This window comes from Ambystoma mexicanum, chromosome 7p (genome assembly GCF_040938575.1).
Source record: "Ambystoma mexicanum isolate Mex_15411 chromosome 7p, UKY_AmexF1_1, whole genome shotgun sequence".
Classification (NCBI taxonomy): domain Eukaryota; kingdom Metazoa; phylum Chordata; class Amphibia; order Caudata; family Ambystomatidae; genus Ambystoma; species Ambystoma mexicanum.
The window spans coordinates 447,119,443-447,144,283 of NC_090939.1; the positions used below are offsets into that span (position 1 = coordinate 447,119,443).

Consider the following 24,841-nt stretch of genomic DNA (forward strand, 5'->3'; position numbering starts at 1 on the left):
CGCTGTTGACTTGTGTGTGTGCTTTGTGACAGTGCACACATTGTTGGATGCATGGGTGTGGTGATTGTTAGCACGTCCTACAGTTTTCCATCCATGCCTGGAGGTGCTGGAGTCAATAGTCCTGCAGAGTGTCCACTGGCTGAAGTGTTGCAATAATGTGTGTATATGGTTCATGTGGATGGTTTATGTGTTTGGGTTGTGCCCAGTGCCAAGATGAATGAGACCTTTACTGCATTATGATGTATTGGTTGTCAGTACTTAATACAGTCTTGGGTACAGCGCCAATGCTCTGAAGATGTTGTGCTTTAGTTACAGGAACAGTAGTATGTGAACGGAAGTGCATAGGGTTGCTGGAGGCTTTGTTATGTTTGCGGGTTATGGTAACTAGCTAGATGTTTGTATACATGTGTCTATTATGTTGCAGAGGTTTGGTTGGGGTGCCGGACACTCTGTGACATTCGTGGGTTGTAGTAACTGGTCGGATGTTCATATGCCTGGCTGCATTACAATGGTGTGGTTGTGGCCAAAATTCAAGCGCCAACATATTTCGATTTCACCGTGCATTTCCGAATGTTACTAGTGTTGTTATGTTGAAGTTAGTATGACGTACATTGAGAGATGATGGTACCTTACACATGCTGCACTGAATGCACAGATGACAACGTACATAAAATGTACATTTAGAGTCCCCATGGACTATTTATATGTTCAGTGTCTTACGAAGCAACGGAGTACGATGAAAGACTGTGTGTGCGATCGCTCTGCATACGTGGGTGGCAGGGCCATTTTACACAGTTTGGTGTCTTGCAGCACAAGGATATTTGGGGCTCTTGTTTAGCAAAAAAAAAAGAATTACTGAACACGTTCTTCAAACATTGTAAGAGGGGTATGGTTTTCAAATTGTGTCTCCATAACACATTAAAAAAGAGAAGCAGAAGTTTGAAATTTTAAGGAGTACGGCACACTTTCCAATATGGCTGCCGAGTTGTGCACCATGTGCTGCACTGTATTCTGTGTTCTGTACCTTCCACTGAAATGGTGTACATAGCAACAAAGATGGCCTAATGCCCTAAACTGTGCCAATGGCATGCGAGGAGGCAAATCTTACAGCACATAGGACAGTTACGTAAGACATATGGATGCATTTTTCTGTTTGCGTTGTTGTGATTGTGCAGATTATTGGGTAGGTTACTGTACTATGGTGTATTGAGTGTGTCCACTTATTGCAGGCTTAGGTGAAGAAGGTATTCAGCAAGGAGTTTGTCCATTTTGTGGAAGTAATGTCATGCAATGTGAACTGAACTGGCTAAGGGGTAGGTGGCTGTGTTATGTGTCGGGGTTGTGGTAAGTGGATAGATATTTCTATGCATGGCTGTAATGTGCTGCGGTAGTTGTGGCCAGGATCTATAATATTGAGTGCATGGCTGGAGCCCGTACACTGTATGGTGTGTAGTGAAGCGTGTAGGCCGTGGGCACAAGCAGCACAGTGCAATGTAGCTGTACATTGAACATTGGGGCATTGGTATGTGGATTGCAGAAATATGTGGACACATTAAACTTTGCAGAATATAAAGAAGTATGCTACCAATAATTTCATACTTACTGTTTCTATTGTGGAGGGCCTGTGTTGTTTGTTTGTATATGGGATGTGAAATGTTGTAGTAATGGTTCTTTCATTATCTGTGGAAACAGAGAACATAACATGTTAGAGCAGGTATTTCGTTACTTTGCAGTTCATTACATTGCAGATATTTTTAAAGATTGTGAATCCTCATAATTAGTACTTCATAAGTACTATGCTTTAAACAAGTGTACTGTGCAATGTGCGCAGTTCCTGTGTTTCTTTGCATAATCATTTGGTCTGTGGGCGAAAAAAACCTTCCACATTTATTTGCTGTTACGTTACACAGTCAATTACAGTAACGTTTGCACCGATTATAGCAATGTTTACGGTGTACTGTGCAGTAGCAGGAATTGCAATGGTTTACGATATCTGTTTTCTACATGTTGGTAGTATGGTTGCAGTTATATAGCAGTTGTATTCTAACTGTTTACTTGCTTCCTTTTTTTTAGCACTGGTTCTTTATGCGTTTTGTTGCTGCTGATGTTTTGCAAGTACTGTGCCATTGCACTGTGCTACTGCAGAATTGTGAGGGCAGTTACGTACCTGTTGGCGTACTGTAACTGTTCATACTTTGGAAGTGTTTGAGGATATGTTTGTAGCACAGTGGTTGCTGAAGGTTGAGTTGAGCTGTTTCAATGCTGCAAGTAATATTGTAGTATTTTGGTTGCAGTTAGATACCAGGTGGCATATTCTAACTTTGTACAGTGTCCCATTTCTATAGGGTACGTTTAGAAGCTTGTGCATTCCTGCTGGTAGTTTTACTTCTTTCCACATTCTGAAGTGGTGGTGCACCATTATGGGTTTACGTACTGATATTTGCATATGCATTGAATTTCTACGCACATTGTTAGACAGGTGGTGACTCATTTGCGTACTTGGTTGTTTCATTTCAAAGGTTACTGAGGAGAGTTTTGAACCCTCATCATTAGTACTTTTTCTTTTACATATCATGTAGCAAACAATATTAGTGCCATTTTTGTATACTTATTTTTTCTCTGAGTGTAATCATTGGGTACATTGGGGAATAAAATGTTGAACAGAAACCTTGATGCATTTGTTGGATACCTACTGTATGATAAGTTGTTCCATTTCCACAGTGTGGAAGGTAATTCTTTTTCTGTGAAATTACGTAGGTACTGGTGGGCCCTGGGGACTAGGGTATTCTACTTTTGTACATCAATGAGTACATTTTGGCTTCAAGAATATTAAGTAGTCATTTGCAAGATTTGCAGGTAATCTCTGCTTTGGAATAATGGAAGTATTATTGCATTCCCACCATGAGCATTGCTTTCTAATGTATGCAGTATAGTGGCCTCCCTATACTGTGTCGCCTGTGTGGTAGATTATGCCTACTGTTGTGAAGGTTTTCTTGCCAAGTGACACCTGTCCGTGTGTGAAGGTAATAAGTTTTCAGTTATTTTTGGTTCCATCTGCATTGTATCTTAAAAGCATTAATATTGCATATTGACTATGCAATTGTATATGTAACGTTGAACGATTATCGGAATTGCAAGAAGTACACAATGTGCTATGGTTTTCATTTTGCACCAGTTGCTGAAATGGAATGGATTCATAATTAGGTATTGATACATAGACAAAGCGCTCGTTAATCTCTGCTTCCTTAATGACATGATTGCAAAGAGTGCATGTATGTTTCCACATGTAGGACATTTTAAAGATTTCATTTATGGGTATGTTTTTGTTTCCCAGTATTTGTAGTAGGTACATTAAAAATTCCTGTGGATCTTCGTGTCTGTTTAACGTGAGTTTCACCATTCCAGCACAGTAGTCCAATTCCTGCCTTATTCCTGAGACACTGTAAGTGTTGTCAGGATTATTTACTGCATTTCTGTGAAGGACTAGCATTTGTCAACACAATTGGTCCGAGCCATTTAAATAAAAGTTTTAAACAATTGCTGGCATTTGGAATAGAACATTATTTGCTACATTTGCATAGCAATTTACACCAGTTGTATTGGAAAATTTGAATGGACCAAATAGTTCCGTGCTTGAGTACTTTGATGGAAGTACACATGGTTTCTTTGAAGAGGTAGTTCTGTTTGTGTGTGAAGTTGGGTTTGTGTTGTCCTTTTCAATCCATTTGTCTGTGTTTTTGGTAGTTGATGCAGTATGAGCTGATTTTAATTTCATTGGTGGTACTGTTGAGAAATCATTTAGAACTTCTGATTGCATGAGTTTCCTTTTAAAACCTTTGTGTTTTTGGGGAACAGGGTACATTTTGAGATGGGGTGTGTAGACTGCACGTAGTCTATTGTACTCTCTGATGCAAGGAATGTCAGCGCTGACTGCACTTGCATCAAAATTGACTAGATGTAGTCCCTCAACTGTACGTAGGCGTGACAGTGCTACATAACTCATGCCTTCTTTAAAGACTGTACTGCCAATATCAATCAATGTTTGATCTAGGGTTAGACCTTGCGATTTATGAATGGTCACTGCATATGCTAGTGACAGAGAAAACTGTTCTCTGCGTACATACATGTCTTTGAAAAGAAGGAATCAAGCTGTTGTGCGTCCTATCCTTTTAACTTCTGAAAGTTTGTCAAACTGGATGTTGACAAACTGAATGATGTTGTCCCGTGGATATGTCTGGAAGCCAACAACTGTACCAAGTGCTCCATTAACTAAACCTTGCTCTACATCAAGTATACACATTAGCATTACTCTACAGTTAATACAAAATGTTAACATTTTCTCCAAACCAGCTGTGTTGGAGATAGAGTTTTCTAAGGTATGTAGTCATGCTATGGCTTGTTGACACATAGGTATTGTCATACCGTGTAGGTCCAGTTTGTCTGTGGAGTGAATTTTCACTAGTGGCTGCATTTCCTTTTTCAGCATTGTTGCATTGAATTGTGCACAGCTTGCTAGAGTTGGCATTAAGGAAATACAGTTGCCATTTTTGTGAGCTAATTGGTCCATGACATCAGTAGCACATGGGTTATGCCCGTACAGCTCATGGATGTGTCTGGTATTTAGGGTAGACTGTGCTTCCTTTGATAGTACACCAATCCACATGTCTTTTTAAATGTTGGCGTAGGTGAGGTCTGTAGACTGACGCATGTTTTCAGTTAGTGCTCTGTATTGGAAATGTTGCCCGAGATTTACATTCCCGATGCTTCCCAGACTTTTACGGCACAGTTTGTGTCCTAAGGTTTTAAAGACAGTTTCACCTTTCACTGTTGTTGATTGCAGGAGATTTCCGAAAACAATGACATGTTTTCCTCCAAAGAGTTCTTTGTAGTCTGTTTTGACGACCTTTTGCAATCTGAGGTGAATCAAAGCTAACATTAGGTTGGACGCCATGCTCACCTCATCTATTGGGAGCATTTCCACTTGTTTCAAAACTCTGTAGCTCCATAGCAGCTTCTGCTGAAAGTGTGTAGTGCTCTAATTTGTTTTGCTGTTCTACTAGAAGGAGTGGCAATCAGTGTAAAGTGACCCCACCTATGTTGTAGGCAGCTAAACCTGTGGGGGCACTTACAACACCTCAAAGGTTGTTGTTTGTTAATTGTTGGAGGAATTTACTGATAATTTTTATTAAGAATGTTTTCCCTGAACCAGCTTCACCACTTACATACAGTAGTACAGGTTTGTAGTTTTCACAGGTACAAGTTTTACTTTTGTGCTGTATACCATGTTCCATTTCTTTGCTTACTTCTGGAAAAATGGTACGCTGCTCATTGTTTAGTTGGGATTTTACAGCAAACTCTTCTGCAGATTGCTCATACTGACACATGGTGGTCTTTACTTCCGTCATGGCTAATTCTGCCTCATTTGCTATGAGTGGCTCTCCAGTGGTTCTTGGCTTCCTGCCACAGAAGGTTCACTGCTCTCAGGAGTGTCTACATTTAGTTGTGCTTGAAGTTCTTCTTCTTATTGGCGTTCATTGTCCAATATTGTTTTGTACTCTGTAAAGTTTATATCTGTTATGGTACTTTCATTTTCATTGAAAGCATCTTCTCAGGAGGCGTGGGTGGCCAATAAATCATCTTCTTTTCTCCATGGTTTGAAAAGTTACAGTAGAGCCATGCAGTATAGTTCTTTGTGTTGAGGAGTTTTTAATGACAATTTCATATGATTAATAAGGCTGCGTTTGGTAAGTTTCACCAGGCTGCCTTCACAATTTTTGACTCTGTATCTACCTTTTTCTCATCTGGTTTAATGCTATTTTTGTATGAGAGGTTTTGGGCTATTTGGTACAGGCACATGGTTTCTAAAGTGTTCGTATGTGTCCAATAAGTTGTTTTTCAAAATGTCCTGGCTGTTGGGATCGTTTTTGGCTATATTTCTTCATTTTATTTCCAAACTCTTTTTCTGGATGTAGCAGGACCAAGGCTTAGCCACACTATGTTTTCAATTTTCCCATATAAGGTGCCGGTTAAACTGTCTGCTGCTTCGTAGCAGCCACATTAGCTATGGGAGAGCATTTTTATGACAAAGCTGTACAACTTCTGTGCCAGTGTTTTGTCAGATGATATGTCATCCCAGAGGTCTGTGGGCTCTGTTTTCTCTGCTTTTGTTAAGTAGGCTGTGACATATTGTGCAACTGCAGCGGAATTGTCTGCAATGTACTGTAAATCTACATTTGCATTCCATCAGAGGGCAATTATTGCATTATAATCATTGATCTACTTTGATGCTTCAGTTCTTTTTTATGCAGTATGTGTTCTTAGGAGATTTCCCTTTCACACTGTGTCGCACCGAAGACATAAAGCTGTTTACTTGCCCTGTTGTTGAAACTGGTCTACGGAAACCAACGCGGCAATTGGTATAGTATTTGCCTTTGTTCTTACATTTGCACTGACAATATTTTCCGCACTTGTGTCTTTGAAACTGCAAAATTTGTGCATGTAGGTCACTATGTGTATGTTCTGAAGGGATTTCGCAAGTGACATATTTGTGAATGAACTGCAAAATAGTTAAAGTGACAAACCATGTGAATGGGTCTAGGTTGCGTAGCATACACCGTACATCTGTGTGCCATTGGAACCAGTACTCTTTCCTACCACGCATGTTTGCCAAGAGATTTGTAATACTTGACTGTAAAACTTTGTCCTTGTCTTGTACCTTTTGAAGTAGCTGTGTAGCAGACATGTTTTGAAAATGGGAACCTGTTTTCAATGTATGTGCAACTCCATAACATAACATTGCTAGTTCACTTTCAAAGAGGAGATGCAATATGTATTCCACGTTTTGTCTAAATCTAGGGTCTTCAGAATACATTCCGAAAGAACGGTATTCTGATGCTATTATTTGTGTGCATCTTTCATCATATCTTCAATCTTTTCCAGTTGGGAAGAGTAGAGGAAAGGCTTCTGCTTCTACACTTTTTCCCCATATACTGACTGGCACTCCTTTGGCTTGCCGCATTTGATATGTTTCTAGTTCATCGTCTATGGTGTCTTTGGAGTGCAGTGAGTGAATTGCATAGTGATCTAAAATATTGGAGGCTGCAGTAGGATCTAGAAGTTCAAATTGGCCGGTTGTTGAGGAGTCCTGAATTATTTTGGTGGTTTCTCTCAGGTTTTCTTCAACGTTTATTTCTTTGTAGTATTCATTGTTTTCTTTAAGATATTGCAAGGCTTTCCTAACTTTGTTTAAGTTCACTAGTTGTTGCCAAATTCTTTTGTCTTTTGTAGGTACACCATTTACCAGGATAATCACAGATTGTTCTATTGGCCTTTGCACTCGCAGAGTGTCTACATTTTCTTTGAGATCTAATGGCAAATAAACTACTTTCCCACGAATGCCTCTTAGTAATTCGGTGGGAGGCAATTTTGCAGTTTTTGCGTGAAGTCGTATTATTGCTTGAAATGGGTGTACAGTTTGGGTTATAATGCTCTCATACAAATTAAGCTGCTGGAGTGCGTTTGGCAGTGGAAATACTTCCAAATTATTACTGATAGCCCATGAAGGCATTTGGTTATTGTCAAGTTTTACAGTGCAATATGTGCACAGTATGGAGGTCTTAGTAATTTTGTATTTGTTTTCAGCTATAAGGTACAGAGCTAATTGAAGCCATTGGGATTCCTCATTGTCTTCTATTTTGTGCATTATATCTATAGTTTTGGTGGTCTTTCTATAGAAAGGTCTACGACAACACGCACATACTTGGTTTGGCAATTTTTATTTCTTTTTTGTATGTGTGACATAGAAAGTTGAAATCTGCAAAGTTGTCACTACTATTGTCTGAAAGTACTGGAGTTTGTAACTGCTCCTCACTTCCAAAATATTTCCTTTGGATGTGCTCTATTTCTTCAAGCAATTCTTTGGATGTACCGTGTAGGAGAATATCATTTAAATGTTGCAGTGCTAAAGCTGGACTTTTTGCATAGTACAGTTTGTAAATGAGATTTCTTACAGAAGAATGGTGTGTTGCTAACATTTTGATATGGTGGAAGGTGCTGTTGCAAGTAGGTCCAGAAATACAGGCAAAGGAATGTCCTTGTAGTCCTGTGTATTTGTGCACTGGACAGGAGTCCATAGTTTGAAGTATTTTCATTTTTATTTTGTCAATGGCTTTCACATAGTGATTGAGGAATTGCTGTAAAGATTTGATAGACTATTGGTGAACCTTACACATTGATATGCAAGGCCATTTGTAGGTGAGGCGTATTGGTTTGGTGGAATGGAGAGTGGCATCTAAGTTTGATAGCGATATTTGGGGAAGCAGCATTTCCTTTTCCATTATGGTATTGTGTACCTTTTCATACCCTCGTCCACTGCTATTTATGGCAATTTGGTTTGTTTGCTCTTGTTTGTATGATTCTTCATTGAAGTATGGCTCTATGGTGGTGGTGTGACTCCACTTACCTGTACAGATGTTGCCAAAGGTCTCTATGCTGACATTGTGTTTGTTTAGAAGTAGTGGTTGCAGTTTACCCATTCATTTTGTTAGTGGTTTCATTCTGTTTAAAATTAATATAAACAATTTCTGTTTCAGGACCATTGCACTGTCTACAAGAGCTTCCAGGATTACCTTTCTGCTGTAAGTTTGAAGGTTTGAGCGTGATTTCTCCCCTCTATTTATAAGCTTTTGAAGGACTGTGTGATGGAAAAAATGTTGTAACATTTATTTTTTGGACTGCTTCCTTGTGGTTACATTACCATTTGTACTGCGAGTTGCTCTCTTTTTACTGCTTTTCTTTTAATTTCCATATTTTGATAGAGGAATTACAGTGTCCTTAATGGTAGGTGCTTCCCTTTTCGTTAATGACTGTATTAGCTCTTCTCTTTGAACTTTCTGTACAAATTGTGCTAGGGGTGGATGGCTGCTTTCTGTGCTTTTAGGTTGTGCTAATCTATTTCTGCAATGTTTTCTACAGAGTTGCTGTTTGGTAGGCATTGTGTAGTAGCTGTTGGAGAAAAAAGGAGAGTGTGAGTGTGCAGATTTTGAAATGTATATGTGTGCAATGTGCATGAGTGGTTGAATATGAGGGTAGGCATATAAATGGAAGTGTGTCACTGTGTAAGGGGCTGTAACTTTCGTTGGGAATGGTATATTACTATTTGGGGGTTAGTATAATGGTGGTGAGAAGATAATATACAGTGAGGAACTGTAAAGGTGTCATGAGTAAGAATGAGGCACATACCGGTGGGTTGACGCAATTCTGTATCTTACTCTACAAAAACACTGCACTCTCTTAGTAACACATAAAACACTACAATGGTATTGTACTTACTTTGTTGGTTGGTAAGTGTAGGTTGTATTTTCTAGTTCACACGCCAGTGGCTTTCAGGACAGAGTTGGGTACTGCAACTGTATAAGAAGATCGTAAGAAAATATGTTTACTAATGGCATAGTGATTGCATTTGGAGAATACATTCTTTAAAAGTGTAGGGGGACGTCTTGGCAGGAGGAGTTAGTGTCTGTGTACAAATGGTTGGCTTAGTATATGAATGGAGACTTGGGAACATCAGCATGTTTGGTAAGGAGTAAGTGGGTTATTTGGAAGTGTGGTGGATGACGTTCTGTTTGGCAACTATGTGTATTGGTGCAGGACTATTTAGTTTGGAAATGGATTACTTCTCATTGTAGAAGGGTAAGAAAAAGGTTTGGAAAGATGTACAGATGGCAAGGGAGAATCTTTTAGTGTGTGTAATTACATTTACTTTTCTGCATATATATGCTTGCCACATGAGTGGAGCAATTGTTTCTGTTCTTTCATTTATTTATGCACATTTATGAATGGTACCGTTGTGAATGCATGGTGGCTGGCAACCTGTTGTTATGCATGCAATGTATGCACTTGGCTTAGTTTGGTATGTACATTCACTGATCCTTTCGTGTGCGATTCTTATGAATTTTATAGGAGGTCCATTAATGGGGGGAAAGATCGTAGAATTGACTGAAAGAAGAGAGCAACCATTTGGATATTACAATGGTTGCTATGGGTAAATGCTACCTTTGCAAGCAGTTACCACTGTAGGTGGCATTTGATGGTAGGTGATGGGAGAAATGACAGTATGCTTTTTGAGTTCGTTATGGGGGTTCAGTGGCAGGAACCCTGTTGTGAGGCACTTTTAACATGGTTGCAAATGTACTGTACAAAATGTATTGATACCTGCAGGTTGTGGTGATGGGTGGCGATGTGGATGAATCTGGATGCAGACATTGTAGATAGGTTTACAGTACTTTCCAGTGGAGGTGCTTTTGATTCACATAGGACACTTGTACTTTGAGTGTTTAACGGTTAGTATGGAGTGTTCAAAAGAGATGACAGTGTTGTGGATGCGTATGTTACTGTTTAACAGCAGCCAATGAGGGAGTGCTGCAAAGAGTTCTGGAAAGAGAAGAAGGACTGCCCCTCCTTTTCTGGGGCACGGCCCTCGCAGTAGTTGGGGAAGTGCATGTGCTACATGCTGTACTTCTCACAATGGTTGGCATGGAAATGGGACTGCAGATTATCTAATCAGCTGTTGAGGGTGTGCTTACTAGGAAGGGGTGGTCATACTTTTTTCAATTGCTGTGTGTTGTGATGATGGCAGAGATGCAGAGAGTGTTGAGTGCTCATTGTCGGTGATTTGTTTGTGGGTGACCTGCACCCATATGCCCAGGATAGCGGCATTGATGAACATTTTGGTGTGGCAGAAGTGCACGCTTTGTGGCGCAGTGTGGCTCTACCGAGTTTGCAAGCTGTCATTGCAGAGTGCAGAGATGCGACCACTTGGAGTACTGTTGACGTAGTTCTGCATTGTGGAGCATTGCATGTGGCTTTTCGAGCTGCTGCAGGTTTGCTTGGTGAACTGAAGCTGGTGGTGAAAGCAGCTCATTTTTCCCACTGCAACAGTGATTTTTTTCATGCATACCACCACGTCTAGTGTGGAACAATCCTGATGTACTTTCTTCAGAGGTAGAGAAAGAAAGGTGTCTTGTAAATGGCAGCATGTCTGCTTTTCTATTCTAGGATTGGATGTTCTTCTGTACCCATGAAAACCTTAGTGTTTCCATTGTGAGGTTCTTCAGTGGAACAGATTTTTTTTGTCCCCATTAAAAATGCTCTTGTGTTCCAGAATCTAAAAGAAATTTTGGAGAAGCTCATGTAATAATATAAGGAGGAGAAGAAGAGAACACTACCCAACAAATACAAAAAAGCTCTTGGTTTAGAAGCAGCTTTACAAAAAAAAAATACTTTTCACAACTACCAATAAAGAGGAGATCCTCTACCTTGCTTGAAATGTGTTTCCGGACCCGTGCATCAAGGACTACATGTCTGCGGACACCGCAGCATTTGAAGGTGCGCATGTGCCACATGTGGGTCTTTTGAGAGTAGCTGTCATGGAAATGGGACTGTGCAGGTGTGGGGATTGGTGAAAAAGGTTTCCTGGGTGTGTTGTGTAAGGACAGATTGTGCCAGAAGGTGTGTTTGCAAATAGGAGTGCACATGGCTACGGTTATGGCTGTGCCGGCATTCAGGAGGCAGAATGTATGGCTTTTTGGCAACTCCTGGATACATTGGTTGAAAGTGTGCGCAGAACGCTGTGGAGTGGCTGCACACCTTGAGTTCCATAATGCAGGTGTCCGCATGGGATGAAGTGGCTGCATGTCGGTCCTCTTTGTGCCACTTTGGTGACGCTCGATCATCCCGACATTATTATTATTATTATTCATTGTGGAGGGAACAGTTTAGGACATTTTACCCAGCACCTCACTGCAGTTTGCGATGACGGAAACACTTCGGCAAGTCATGGAAATGTTTCCAAAGTCGCGCATAATTTTTTCTCGTATTGCCCAGAGACAGATGTGGCTGTGTTCTTCCTCATTTGGGCCACAAATGGAGAAATCACGCTGCAATGTGAACAAGGCTGTTTGTGCCTTTTTGCGAGACGCTGGCATGTTCTCTTTCCATAATGAAAACATGTCAGAACTTGCTGCTTGCTTGGAGTATGTGTACCTCCGTCCCTTACCAACCAACAGCAAGATACAAATGACTTGCTGTTCGGAGAGTAGAGCCACAGGTGGCAGGAACAGGAACTCAGATCCTCCAAGTGGCTGCTGTAAGGGAATTAACAGATTAAGTGAATACAGAACAGGATTTGCGTCAAGCCAACACTAGGTCAGAAAATAGAAGGCACCTATCAGGATGTGCTCTGCAGGGATGTTAAATGGGAGGTGAGACGGGGAGAGTGTTCAGGAGTAAACCTGTTCCATCAGTGAGCCCCAAGCATCAAGCAACTGGAGACAACCTGGAGGGCTGTCAGGCACTGAGGGGCTCGCTGGAAGCACTTGCTGTAGCAGAACAAACTTCAGGCAAGAGACGTGAATTTCCTCCAAATTCGGAGGAACCAAGAGCTTAGTGAAGAATTGAAGTCTGTGTATCAAAATAGTATGGAGAGTCCAGAATTAATCCGTGTTACAAGTCTGTGGTCAAAAAATCAGAAGAAGGCTGCAGCTGGAGGTAAAGCACTGACAAAGATAAGGCAGAGGAATCCAATAATGAAGTCCGAGGTCAAGATAACTTTAATCCGGGGGTAGAAGACACGTAACGCCAAACCGCTGCGGCAAAGAGTTGAGAAGCACTGTTTATCTGAAGAACCATAGTTTTAAGCGTGTTCCTATGGAAACCCGGATTACGTGTTTCTGGATGTGTGCATCACGTGTCAGGAGGCGTTGCGGCAAAGTGAGGACGTGTTAATGTGGAAACTGCGCCACTTGATTGCTGTGAACGTCAATCCCTCCTCTTATATTGCAGAGCAGAAAATGCGCTTTCTCGTATGGCAATGCATACGCCAAGGTAATAACCATTTGAAATACAAAGATGTTCTTCTTTGCTGACGGTGCTGCGGGATAACAGTATGTTTACTCCTGAGAGAGGTATGTGAAACGTGGGTTATTGCTGATTGAGTTGGTGGCTGAGAAGGGATGTGCATGACAGAACCCCCCCCAAGCACCCATGACCCCGTGGGCAGGACGGGTAGTCCCGATGAAAGCGATACGCAAGAAGAGGGGCATGGACATCAGAAGCACACTCCCACGAGCTTTCCTCGGGACCGTACCCCAACCAGTCGACCAAGTAATACAACTAACCCCTAGTAACACGGGAGCCCAAGATGGATTTGACCTCGTACTCACAGGCTCCACCCTGTACAATGGGAGAAGGGGGTAGAACCAGTCTAGTAGATGGGGGGCATGGTTTGAGGAGAGAAGAGTGAAAAACAGGGTGAATGCGCCAGGATGATGGAAGGGATAAGCGAAATGCCACAGGATTGACTACATGCGTGATCGTATTAGGCCCTACAAATCGGGATAGCAGCTTGCGAGAACCAGGCAACTTGAGATGCCTGGTGGACAACCAGACTCTGTCACCTATTGCATCGGAGGGAGATGGAAAGTTTTTTTGTTTGCTGCGATTTTCATGGCCTCTTGTGCTTTGCGAAGATGAATAAGTGTTTGAGCATGAATCATGGTTAGATCTCTGATACATACTGTGGCAGCAGGGGTCTGTGATACAGAAAGGTCAGAAATAAGAAGCGTGCGGGGATGTTGACCATACAGGGCATAAAAAGGTGAAAAACCCGTGGAGGAATGAGGAGCATTATTATATGCAAATTCAGCCAGGTGGAGCAACTGGTACCAAGATTGCTGATTCTGAAGAGACAGGCACCGTAAGTATTGTTCCATCACTTGGTTGATCCGTTCAGTTTACCCACCTGTCTCTGGATGGTATGAGGAAGAATATCTAGCATCTATGCCCAGTAATTGGGTTAGGGACTTCCAGAACTTAGACGTGAATTGAGACCCACGATCTGACACAAGGACAGAGGGTAACCCAAAAAGACAAAAGATCTCCGAAAGTATAACACAGCCAGTTTGGGGGCTGAGGGCACACCAGAACAAGGGACAAAACGTGCCATCTTCGTGAAGGAGTCTACTACTACCCAGATAGTGTCAAAGCCCTTAACACTGGGTAAATCAGTAACAAAGTCCATGGTGAGAGTATGCCAAGGTCTAGGTGGAACAGGCAGTGGGTGAAGTAGACCTAAAGGACGTCCCTTTCTGTTTTTACATTGGGCACAAATGGAACAAGTGTTCACATAAGTGTTGACGTCTTTCTGCATTGCAGGCCACAACACCAACGTTGCAATAATCCAAGAGTGCGTTTTTACCCTGGGTGTCCCTTAATGGGGGCATTATGTGACCGCTGTAAGGCTTGGCTGCGTGTGTCCTGAGTGGGCAAGAACAGTTTCTCTTGGTAATATGGCAGGCCTTCCCGCAAAACCAAATCCCACTCTGATACCTGTTCACGATGTAAATACGCCCACTGACGGATGTTGTGGAGTAGATCAGGTGGTGGGGTGCAAAGACAGATTAGGTGTTTCTTGTCTAATACTGTTTCGGAGCATATGGGAAGTGCAACCCCCCAGGGGAAAGGGACAGAGCATCGGCTTTCCCATATGAGCCACCGGGTCAGTGCTTAATGATAAAGTCATATGCCGAAAAGAACAGATGCCATCGGACTTGTCTACTGTTAGCACACTTCAACGACACCAGGTCTTGAAGGTTCCGATGATCAGTGTATACTATAGTCTGGTGACGGGCTCCCAGGAGATGATGTCTCCAAGTCTGAAATGCTTCCTTGATGGCCAATAGCTCCTTCTCTGTCACCGTATAATGGATTTCTGCCGTGTTAAATTTACGTGAGTGGAATGTTACAGGATGCAGATGTCCGGTGGCAGGGCAGGTTTGTGACAGGACAGCCCCCAGGGCGTAGGATGAGGCATCTGCCTCCACTATGAATGGGAGATCAGGATTTGGGTGTTGAAGGACAGGTGCTGAGGTAAAAGCGGTTTTCAAGGTTTCAAAGGCTTCTTGTTGTACTGCTGTCCATAGAAATGGTGCTTGTGGGCTGGTGAGGGGAGTTACAATGGGGAAAAAAACAGAAATAAAACGTCTGTAGAAGTTCGTGAAGCCAAGAAACGATTGGGGTTCTTTTACTGACTTTAGGACCGGCCATTCTACTACGGCCTTCACCTTTGAAGTATTCATGGACAAGCCCCCCGGAGAAATATGGAAACCCAAGAAGTCCACACTTGATACGTGAAACAGACACTTCTCGGGTTTAGCATACAGGGCATGTGTGCGAAGCCGTGAGAGCACCTCCCGTACGTGAACCACATGTTCTTGTAAAGATGGAGAGAGCACTATTATATCATCTAAATAAACTTTAACAAAGGTGTCTAGAATATCTCTGAAGATATCATTCATGAACCGCTGAAATGTGGCGGGTGAATTGCCCAATCCAAACGGCATGACCAAATATTCGTAAAGGCCATACCGTGTGCAAAACGCTGTCTTCCATTCATCAACCTTGCTTATCTGCACCAGATTGTAGGCCCCTCTAAGATCTAACTTTGTACATATAGAGGCATGGGTCAGTCGATCCAGTAAAGGACCGATGAGCGGCATGGGATAACAATTTTTGATGGTTATAGAGTTCAATCGCCTATAATCAACACAGGGACGTAGGTACCCTTCACGTTTTGGAACAAAGAAAATGGGACTGGCAGCCTGTGATGTTGAATTCCGAATGTGTCCTAGACTTAGAGCAGTGTTTATGTATTCCTTGAGTGTTTGTTCTTCAGGTGGTGACAGAGAATGCATTCTCCCTGTGGGTATACTTGCATTGGGTATGAGATCAATAGGACAGTCATAAGACCTTTATGGAGGAAGAGTCTCTGCACAGCCTTTATCAAAAACCTCACAAAAATCTTGATAGACGGAAGGGATACCTGGTGCTATGACACCCACTATATGTTGGGGTAAATCGACATCCATGGGAGAAGAGTCGTTTAATATAAGATGAGCAACTGCCCCCAACAGCTGTGATGGCATCTCTAGAACGTCAGAGTGTGTTAGACACGTGGATTAGCAAAAGGCTGATTCGAAGTACAATTGACCGGTCTCCCAATCAACTACAGGATTGTGCAAGCGTAACTACGGGATTCAAAGAATGAGACCAAATTGAGGGTTAGTGATCAGGTCAAACGTGTTGCTTTCCCTGTGGGTATCCTGAATTACCAGAGTCAATGAGACGGTTTGTTGTTTAATAGGGCCAGATATTAAAGAAGTCCCATCTACTGCTTGTACTAATTCAGGTAGACTCTTATTCTGCAATGGCAAATTCAGTGTGGCTGCTAGTGAAATGTCTATTTCACGTGACATCTGTGGCACCGGAATCAATAACCAGACGGACATGGTGTTGTGTGTCAAGGGAAAGGGACAGTGTGGCCTGTATCGATATTGGTTTCATTCTTCCTAAGGCGGGCATGGGTACGGAAGGGGTCAAGGCTAGGCTCGTCTGTGCCCCCAAGGTTCCGGAGGCGCCTTCTGATCAGTCTGGGTCGGCGAGGACATTCCTTGACGTAGTGTCCATTAAGACCACAATAGAAGCATGCGTTAGCAGTCCTTCTACGTTCTCTTTCTGTGGCTGTAATAGGACTGAGGATTCCCCCAATCTGCATGGGCTCTCCCTGTTTTTCAGTAAGGGGAGTGAACCGGGAAGGAGCAAAGCTAGTCTTGTATTTTCTTTCCGCCCGGCGGGCATCGACCTGTAATGCCAGGTCCACTAGATCATTGTATTTAGCGGGTAAGGATGGAACCACTGCTAATGGGTCTTTCATGATGTCACTTAGACCTTTGTAGAAAACAACGGCTTTCTTATCTTCGGGCCGGGCCGTTTCTACAGCCAGTTGGTTGTAACGGATGATATACTCAATGAGGGGATTTTTGCCCTGAGTAAGATTGAACAACTCCAGGTCTCGTGATTGTGCCTTGTGTCATATGTCGAATACTTGGGTCATCTCCATTACCAGAAGGTCAAAGTTGTACAAAACAGGGCTATCGCCTTCTAGTAAAGGATTAGCCCAGGTCACTACAATACCGCTCAGATGGGACAAGGTGGAAGCTGCCTTGGTAGTATCATCGGGGAATGCCTGTGGTTTACACAATACATTTAATTTTCACTGATTCAGGAACATCCTGAATTTGCGTGGGTCTCCGTGAAACTTTTCGGGTGCGGCCAGAGGGAAGGGAGTAGGAAGGATAACTTGAGTCGTGACAGACGGGGGCACCTGTGGTATACTGGATTGTGGTCCAGGGTCCCCGAATTTAGGATCTGCGGGTAATTCATGTCGCTCGCTTTGAATGGTATCAAGACGCTGATGGATGGCTGCTGTGGCAGCCGCTATATCAGAACGTAACACCGATATGGCTTGGACCAGCGCAGCCACTGGGTCCCCTGCGGAGGGATCCATACTCCAGACAAGAGAGAAAAGGCTTCTCAGTCTGTCAGAACTTGCTGCTTGCGTGGAGTATGTATACCTCCGTCCCTAAGCAACCAACAGCAAGATACAAATGACTTGCGGTTCGGAGATTAGGGCCACAGGTGGCAGGAACAGGAACCCGGATCCTCCAAGTGGCTGCTGTAAGGGAATTAACAGATTAAGTGAATACAGAACAGGATTTGTGTCATGCCAACTCTAGGTCAAAAAATAGAAGGCACCTACCAAGATGTGCTCTGCAAGGATGTTATATGGGAGGTGAGACGGCGAGAGTGTTCAGGAGTAAACCTGTTCCCTCAGTGAGCCCCAAGCAGCAAGCAACTGGAGACAACCTGGAGGGCTGTCAGGCACTGAGGGGCTTGCTGGAAGCACCTGCTGTAGCAGAACAAAGTTCAGGCAAGAGATGTGAATTTCCTCCAAATTCGGAGGAACCAAGAACTTGGTGAAGAATTGAAGTACGTGTATCAAAACAGTATGGAGAGTCCAGAATCAATCCATGTTACAAGTCTGTGTTCAAAAAATCAGAAGAAGGTAAAGCACCGACAAGGATAAGGCAGAGGAATCCAATAACGAAGTCCAAGGTCAAGATAACTTTAATCCAGGGATAAAAGACTTGTAACGCCAAACTGTTGCGACAAACAGCTGGGAAGCACTGTGTATCCGAAGCACTGTAGTTTTAATCGTGTTCCTATGGAAACCCAGATTACGTGTTTCCGGACGTGTACATCACATGTCAGGAGGCGTTGCAGCAACGTGAGGACGCGTTACCGTGGAAACTGCATCACGTGATTGCTGTGAACTTCGATCCCTCCTCCTCCGAGATCGCAAAGAACAGGAAATGCGCTTTCTCATATGGCAATGCATACGCCAAGGTAATAACCATTGGAAATACAAAGAGGTTCTTCTTTGCTGACGGTGCTGCAGGATAACAGTATGTTTACTCCTGAGAGAGGTATGTGAAACGTGGGTTATTGCTGATTGAGTTGGTAGCTGAGAAGGGACGTACATGACAAAACATTTCATTTCGTAGTGCCAACATTTTTCGTACAGATGGAGTCCATCTCACTCATGCTAACAATGAGCTGTTTCTGTGTAATATCTATAATGCAGTGCAGCATTTCTTGCAAGTCTAGCAAGCATTTCCCCAGTGGGTGTTCACCACTTCAAGCCTTTCAAACACAAACAGCACAAAAAGGCTCTTTTCAGAGCCACCACTTCCTTTTGGGAATGGGTGCAATGTTTGTGACAGAGCCACGCCTCACATTTTTTACGGCGCTGACAGCAGAGCTTATAGGCTGCGGATGGCATGCATCCTTTCATTGGAACTCTACTCCCCCCCCACACCCTCCACCCATTCGGGTTGTTTTGCATTTTTCTGATTCTTCTAACACACGACACAGAAGGAAAGGAAGGGAAGGGAGGCTAGGGAAAGGGCACCAACCACAGGGATAAGAAAGGGCAAGTGGAGAGAGGAAGATGTTGGGTGGCCCTTACTTAGGTAGGGGGCACTCCTTGTCATGCTGCCGGACCAAAACCTCGAAAGCACTTAGAAGTTGCTCTCTCCTGCCTGAGTACCTCGTCGCAGTGCATACACAATACAGTGACCTTTGAAAGGTACGGGTCTACTGCGGTGCGATGGCTCGCAAGGCTGTTTTAGGGATGGAGTGGAGTGTCCCAAGTGGTGGTAGGAGCAGATGCAGTGGATGCTGTAGAGGAAATTAACCTACTGCCTTGTTCGAAGGGGACAACTCTCCAAACTGCTGCCTTGCGGTTCGATTTGAGGTGCTGCCGCATGGAGGTGGTGCCGTAGCTGTACAAGCCAGGTTTTCTGCGACTAAGTACACTCAGTGCATCTCACCTGGTTAGCATGAGATTTGGGCACGTCCCCTATGGTGATAAATAGTTTCCACACCCACGACTCATGCTGGCTGCAGGCAATGGGGAATCGCTCCACTTTATCCTCGTTCTCCTCTTGATCTCTATCTACATTACCACACCTGTTCCCTTGTACAGGCCTTTCACAAGGAGGTGGTGGTGGTGGTGAGGGTGTGGGTGCTGCAGCGTTAGAGGCAGTAGCAGAAGCCATGGTTGCCATTATTTGCAAAGGTCATATAGCGGAACAGAATTGGTAACAAAGCAATTTCAGCATGAAGCAATGTGCCCCGCTGCTCTTTTCTGCAAAAGCCAAACATAGACTGCAGAGCAGCTCTGGGGTGTAGCCCTTTATAGGGCTGCTGTGGAGCTCTTGCAACCGGAAAGCGGCCCTAAATCTTTTCCAAAAATAGTTAGATGTACACAGGCAGACTGTATGACCTCTGTAAGGGTGCACCTTCACAGTAATACTCCATAACTTGCAGAAAGTAGTACTTTTCGATGTCCTGGGCCCGTATATTGTCCGGCAAATAAGGGAGGTGATCATTTGTGATGTCATCTTTGATGTCATGGGTGGTAGTCCTTGCAGTGCACAGTTGTGGCACGAGTTATGTTTTCTTAGCTTACCATACCTGGCGAATTTCTGGGGGTTTTCGGTTTTACTAGTAACCAAAATATGGATAGGTTTTTATTAGTGCAAAGTAACTATAATGTTCCATTAAAGAAGCTGTTACACTGAATGTGATAGCTTTTTATTAGGGCAAGTGAACCATAACGTCCCTGTACCAACGTTCTTTAATGGAATTTGATAGGTTTTTAGTAGGGCACCTTAAGCATAAAGTTCCTTTAACATAGTTTTTTCAGTAAAGGTGATAGGTTTTTATTAGCGCAACTTAACCATAATATTCCTTTAACAACGTTTTTTTCACTCATATATTATAAAACTTCAGGCTGGGGTCTCGCGCCCCACAGCTTGAAGATCTGTGACCTAAACAGAGCCCATAATCTATTACATTGTAGTATTTGGGCATGCAATAAATCATCAAGTTGGGAAAGACACTAACAAGTGTATGGCCAAGCAAGAGAATGTGGCTGTAGACAATCTATCCCAGAATTGAGAGATATTAATCAAGCTTGTGGATAAGGGGATGTGGGTGGGCAATAGTTTTGATGGAAAGAGATTATTATGACAAGAAAGGCACACAGCAACTAAGTGACAAACGTAGGAACACCCTTTTGTAAATCAGGGCCTTCGACATAAGAGTTTAATGACGCCACCAGAAAGGCACATACTTTCTGGCATTCAGTCCATTCTGGAAGCCCTCAACAAATATGCAGACTTGGTTCGGAAGCAATTAATTTTGAAAATACGAAAGATAATATTGACATCCTACTAGAGTTCAATGTGTGCATATTGATCATGAGCAAGGGTATCTGAATAAAATTGATATGCCTTAGCATCTTCTGCTGGACCCCCTTTTAACCAAGGGATGGTGCACTCAGCTTTGTGGGGCATCTCAAGGAAGGCAAACTCAACCTTTTATCTTTCCTACTCATCATTGCATTGTGAAGAACACCCTACAGAGTTTGTACAGTATCATTTTGAAACCAACGTAATGTGTGGTCTCCATGACGTGGGGGAGGGAGTTCATTTCATTTTGGCCCCTGTGTGAGGAGCTGTTGGAAGCTTGTGGAAGACAGTAGGTAAGACCTCTGGTAAACATACTGAGGGAGCCTGGCTTCCATCCTGATCACCAGATTAATGCTTGGCCAACGTTGTCTGCTGCAATGACAGGCAAAATTCAGAGCTAGCCACTGAGCACAGTACCCGAGGAAGTTAAAGCAAGGTTGGATGTGCCTGTCAGTCTGCCAAACAACATGCTAAGGAAGGTGAAAAGGAAGCCTGGCTTCCTCATATTTCAATCCTACTTTTCTCTAAACCAAATGTTCTCGCCTCCTATAATCATTAGCATGTAGCCAATGGTAATGGGTGGAGCCTTCAGACTTCCCCTTCCCTCATCTGCTTATGCCCATATCCTTTTTGCATATAGAGCACAATGTATCTATTTAGGAAAAAGAGAATGGGTTAGGGAGCTGAGATTGACAGAGAAAGGGAAACGGACATGTCTACAGGAGGTCAGTTGTAGGAGTGCAGAGAAGAGACCAGGTTGTTTTGCCTACTCCCCTCTTCATCCTAACAAATCCACTACCTTACACTACACAGGCAAATCCCCCACAGACACCACAGGCCTAGTCATTAGCACATCAACACTAATCACACTATGACTAAGATTTCCTCTTTCACCCTATCACTCTCCACCACATCAGCAGCTAATCAGAGCCAAATAGCTGCAGTTTATCAGATCTTGACCTCTTTCCTCGGATAACATACTCCCAAAGATCTGTGCTAAACCCACAGAAAGGAGAATGACGCTCAGGACCTAGGTACTTCCAACCTGCAAAGATTAGGTTTCACATCTGCCTCTCCTACTATCCCTCTAATGACCCCCCTCCTCACTCTTTCCTTACAGATCCACACTCAGCGATGCCAGCACAAATGGCAAAAGTGGCTATCCAAGACCATTCTACATTACATTATATATTGTTGCATATTATTTTTGGATACTAGCATCCCACAGTTTCAATCTCTGAGAGTAATCCCAAGAATGTGAAAGCGAGAATGACGTTGCTGGTGATGCCCAACCGCTTCATAATGTAGTATGCCATTATGACGCTCACAAACACTTGTTTCAATATGCCAGACAAATATACCAGGAAATTAATGGTAGCAAAACGGGCGACATTGGGTCTCCCAATGTGGCAAATGTGTAATTAGAGTACTTTGAGGAAAATCATATTTGCTCATATAGTAATCCATTAAATGGCCACCGAAGATTTTGGTGTAAATTTATAGACGAAATCTTGATGATATGGGGAAGGGAGTCTAGAAGAAGCCACACTCTTCAATAAATCCGTTAATCATCAAGATGAACATATACATTTCACAAGTTAATTTTGTAATGATGAAATTAGCTATTTAGGCCAGGCAGTATATTAAGAAAGCAATCAACATCAAATAACATCTTTGAGAAACTGGCAATGAGTAATACCCTTTTGAGATACAATAGATGTAATCCTAAATCATTATGGTACCAATTTCCCTATGGGCAAGTTTTACACATACATAGAAATTGTACCAACAAAGGAGAGTTTTAAAATTAAAATAAAGTATGATCTTGCAAAAATAAGATTAAAAAGTATATCCTGCGGTGGAGCTCGGCAGGCTCTAGAACCTGCCTCTGCATACCTCCCCCGATTGCCGAGAGTGGAGGGCCCAAATCGACACGGGGCAGGTGCCTGTGGTGAGGCATAGAAGCCATGGGAGTCTGAAACCAAAGCAAGTGGATTAACGCTGAGTCCTTTGGTGGCATGCAATAGAGGGAGTTTGCACCCCATACAGGTGGCAAAGTGGGCAGTGGCCCAAATCACATGGGTTTGTGCAAAGGCAACACCCATCCTCCAGAGATATGGGGGACTGCTCTGAAGGACTGGGGCAGAAGGAGTATTCTCTGAGGCCACCTGTGCATTCCAATGGAGACGGACACTTATAAGGCAGAAGGAGGAAAGGAGCACACCCCGTAGCTGCGGCTGCACAGAATATGACAAGGGACAAGGAGAAGCAGAAGATGACAAGTGTCCAGCCCAGAATAGATGCGTATGCCACCAGCAACTTGAAGGAAGGAGAGAGAGGGTGGGACAAAGATGCCCCAAAAAGATGGGGAGATTGCAGTAAGCCACCCCATGCAGGAGATATTAGCGGCAATACAGGAGGCGAGAGTAATGTTGGAGCAGAAGATCCACACAGTGGGGCTGGACATTGGTCTGGTAAGGCAGGACTTGAATATAGGTATCGGTGAGAGTGGGGGAGGCCGAGAAGAGAATATCAGCTATTGAGGACATTACAACTCGCCTGCAGGACGAAATGCAGCTCCACAGTAAGAAGGTATGCCAGATGGAGGAAAGGATGGACGAGGAAATGGGGAAGCAGGGTTCTCATTTTACTCTGGGGCACATGCAACCTTCTCCCATATAGATTACTTTTTACTTCCGTGCACAGGGTTGGGACGAATGATAAAACAAGAGTATTTTCAGGGGTGAATCTCAGATCACGCCCCCTACTGATGACGGTATCTGGGCTAGAGCCGATGGGGCAAGGCCAATGTAGGCTGATTGCCTATTACCTACCTGATGAAGAGATAATGGAAAGGATGAAGGGAGAGATGGAGGAATAATTTGTATTAAATGAAAGAACTGTGGCGAGTAGATGCACTCCGTGGTAGGCATATACGATTGTCCTTAGGGGAAGATCAATGGTAGGGAATGGCAGACACCAAAAGGGCATAGAGGTGAAAATGGAAGCTCTGGAGCTAGCTATTAAGGAGAGAGAGGGCTTATGCTAGGGAGAGGTCATTAAAGGCAAAGAGGCCACACTGTAGTGCAAATTGATAGCAGCGGATGACGCTATGAAAGCATTCAGGGTATCTAATGCCAGGGTATATGAGACTGGGGATAAAACAGGGAAAATGCTGGCCTATGTTGGGATGCACACACAGCGTCCCATTCAGGCAAAAAAGTTCAAATCCCCCTTCCCATTCCCCAGGAGAGAAGGCAAGGCCAGACGCACACATGGGCCCTCATTCCGAATATGGTGGTAGCCATGGAGCAATTACCTCCATGGCTGCCTCCCATACCGGTACCGCCTCTGGTGTTGTTCAATGGGGACTTACCGGTCCATTCCGACCCTGGAGGGACCGGCAAGTCCCCATTGAACAAACCATTCCCCATTCACATTTGAGCCCCCATAGGGCTCAATGGGAATGGGGAGGGCGCAAATAATGGGCTCGCGAATGGCAAGCCCGTTATTTGAGCCCTGGTCCCTTAGCGGGACCCGTAAGGGACGTGTGGTCCGACCACACATCCCTTACGGTTCCCGTTGAGGGACCTCGGAATTGGGTGGTAGGGGATTACCGGCACCGGTCTCCTTACCAGTTCCCGGTATCCCGTAGCGCCCTACTCGGAATGAGGCCCATGGTACACAGATAAGCACTAATTGTATCCAGTTGCAGGGTCTGAAGGTGGTGAGAACAAATGTTAGTTGAAGGAAGAGCATGAAGGGATGCACCCTTTGAATAACACATTCATGAGAATAAGGGCATGAGGTCTTGTGATGCCAAGAGGCCAGGGAAGAATTAGAGCACTAGTGCCCCCACCCAAGAGCTTTCATCCCATTTGAATTACAATCACACGTACAACCAAACACCAATAAATCCCTGAAATTCAGACTCAAGAGCGGTGCCCTGGTCATGTCATGACCGAGCACATGTGGTTGGATGGAGAAATGGGGGGAGCTGTGTCTGGACGCTCCATGATTTGGGATAGGAGGATCAGAGGTGATGCCAATAAACTCAGTACAAGGCCGGGGTGCAGCTTGTGTGCTCCATGGCGCCTGGTATAATGAGAAGGCCTATTATCAGCAGAGTT

General features: G+C 43.6%; 1 protein-coding gene across 4 annotated transcripts in view; it reads left to right on the forward strand.

Moving 5' to 3' along the window:
* C7PH3orf52 (chromosome 7p C3orf52 homolog) overlaps positions 1–24,841 on the forward strand; it is a 383,974-nt gene that overhangs the window by 147,507 nt on the left and 211,626 nt on the right. For 2 of the 4 annotated variants that reach the window (XM_069636457.1, XM_069636459.1), the window contains one exon: positions 8,592–8,636. The exons of the other annotated variants lie outside the window; for them this stretch is intronic. In XM_069636457.1, coding sequence (XP_069492558.1) covers positions 8,592–8,636 — 45 coding nt within the window. The remainder of the gene's footprint in view (positions 1–8,591; positions 8,637–24,841) is intronic. 4 annotated transcript variants of the gene reach the window in all.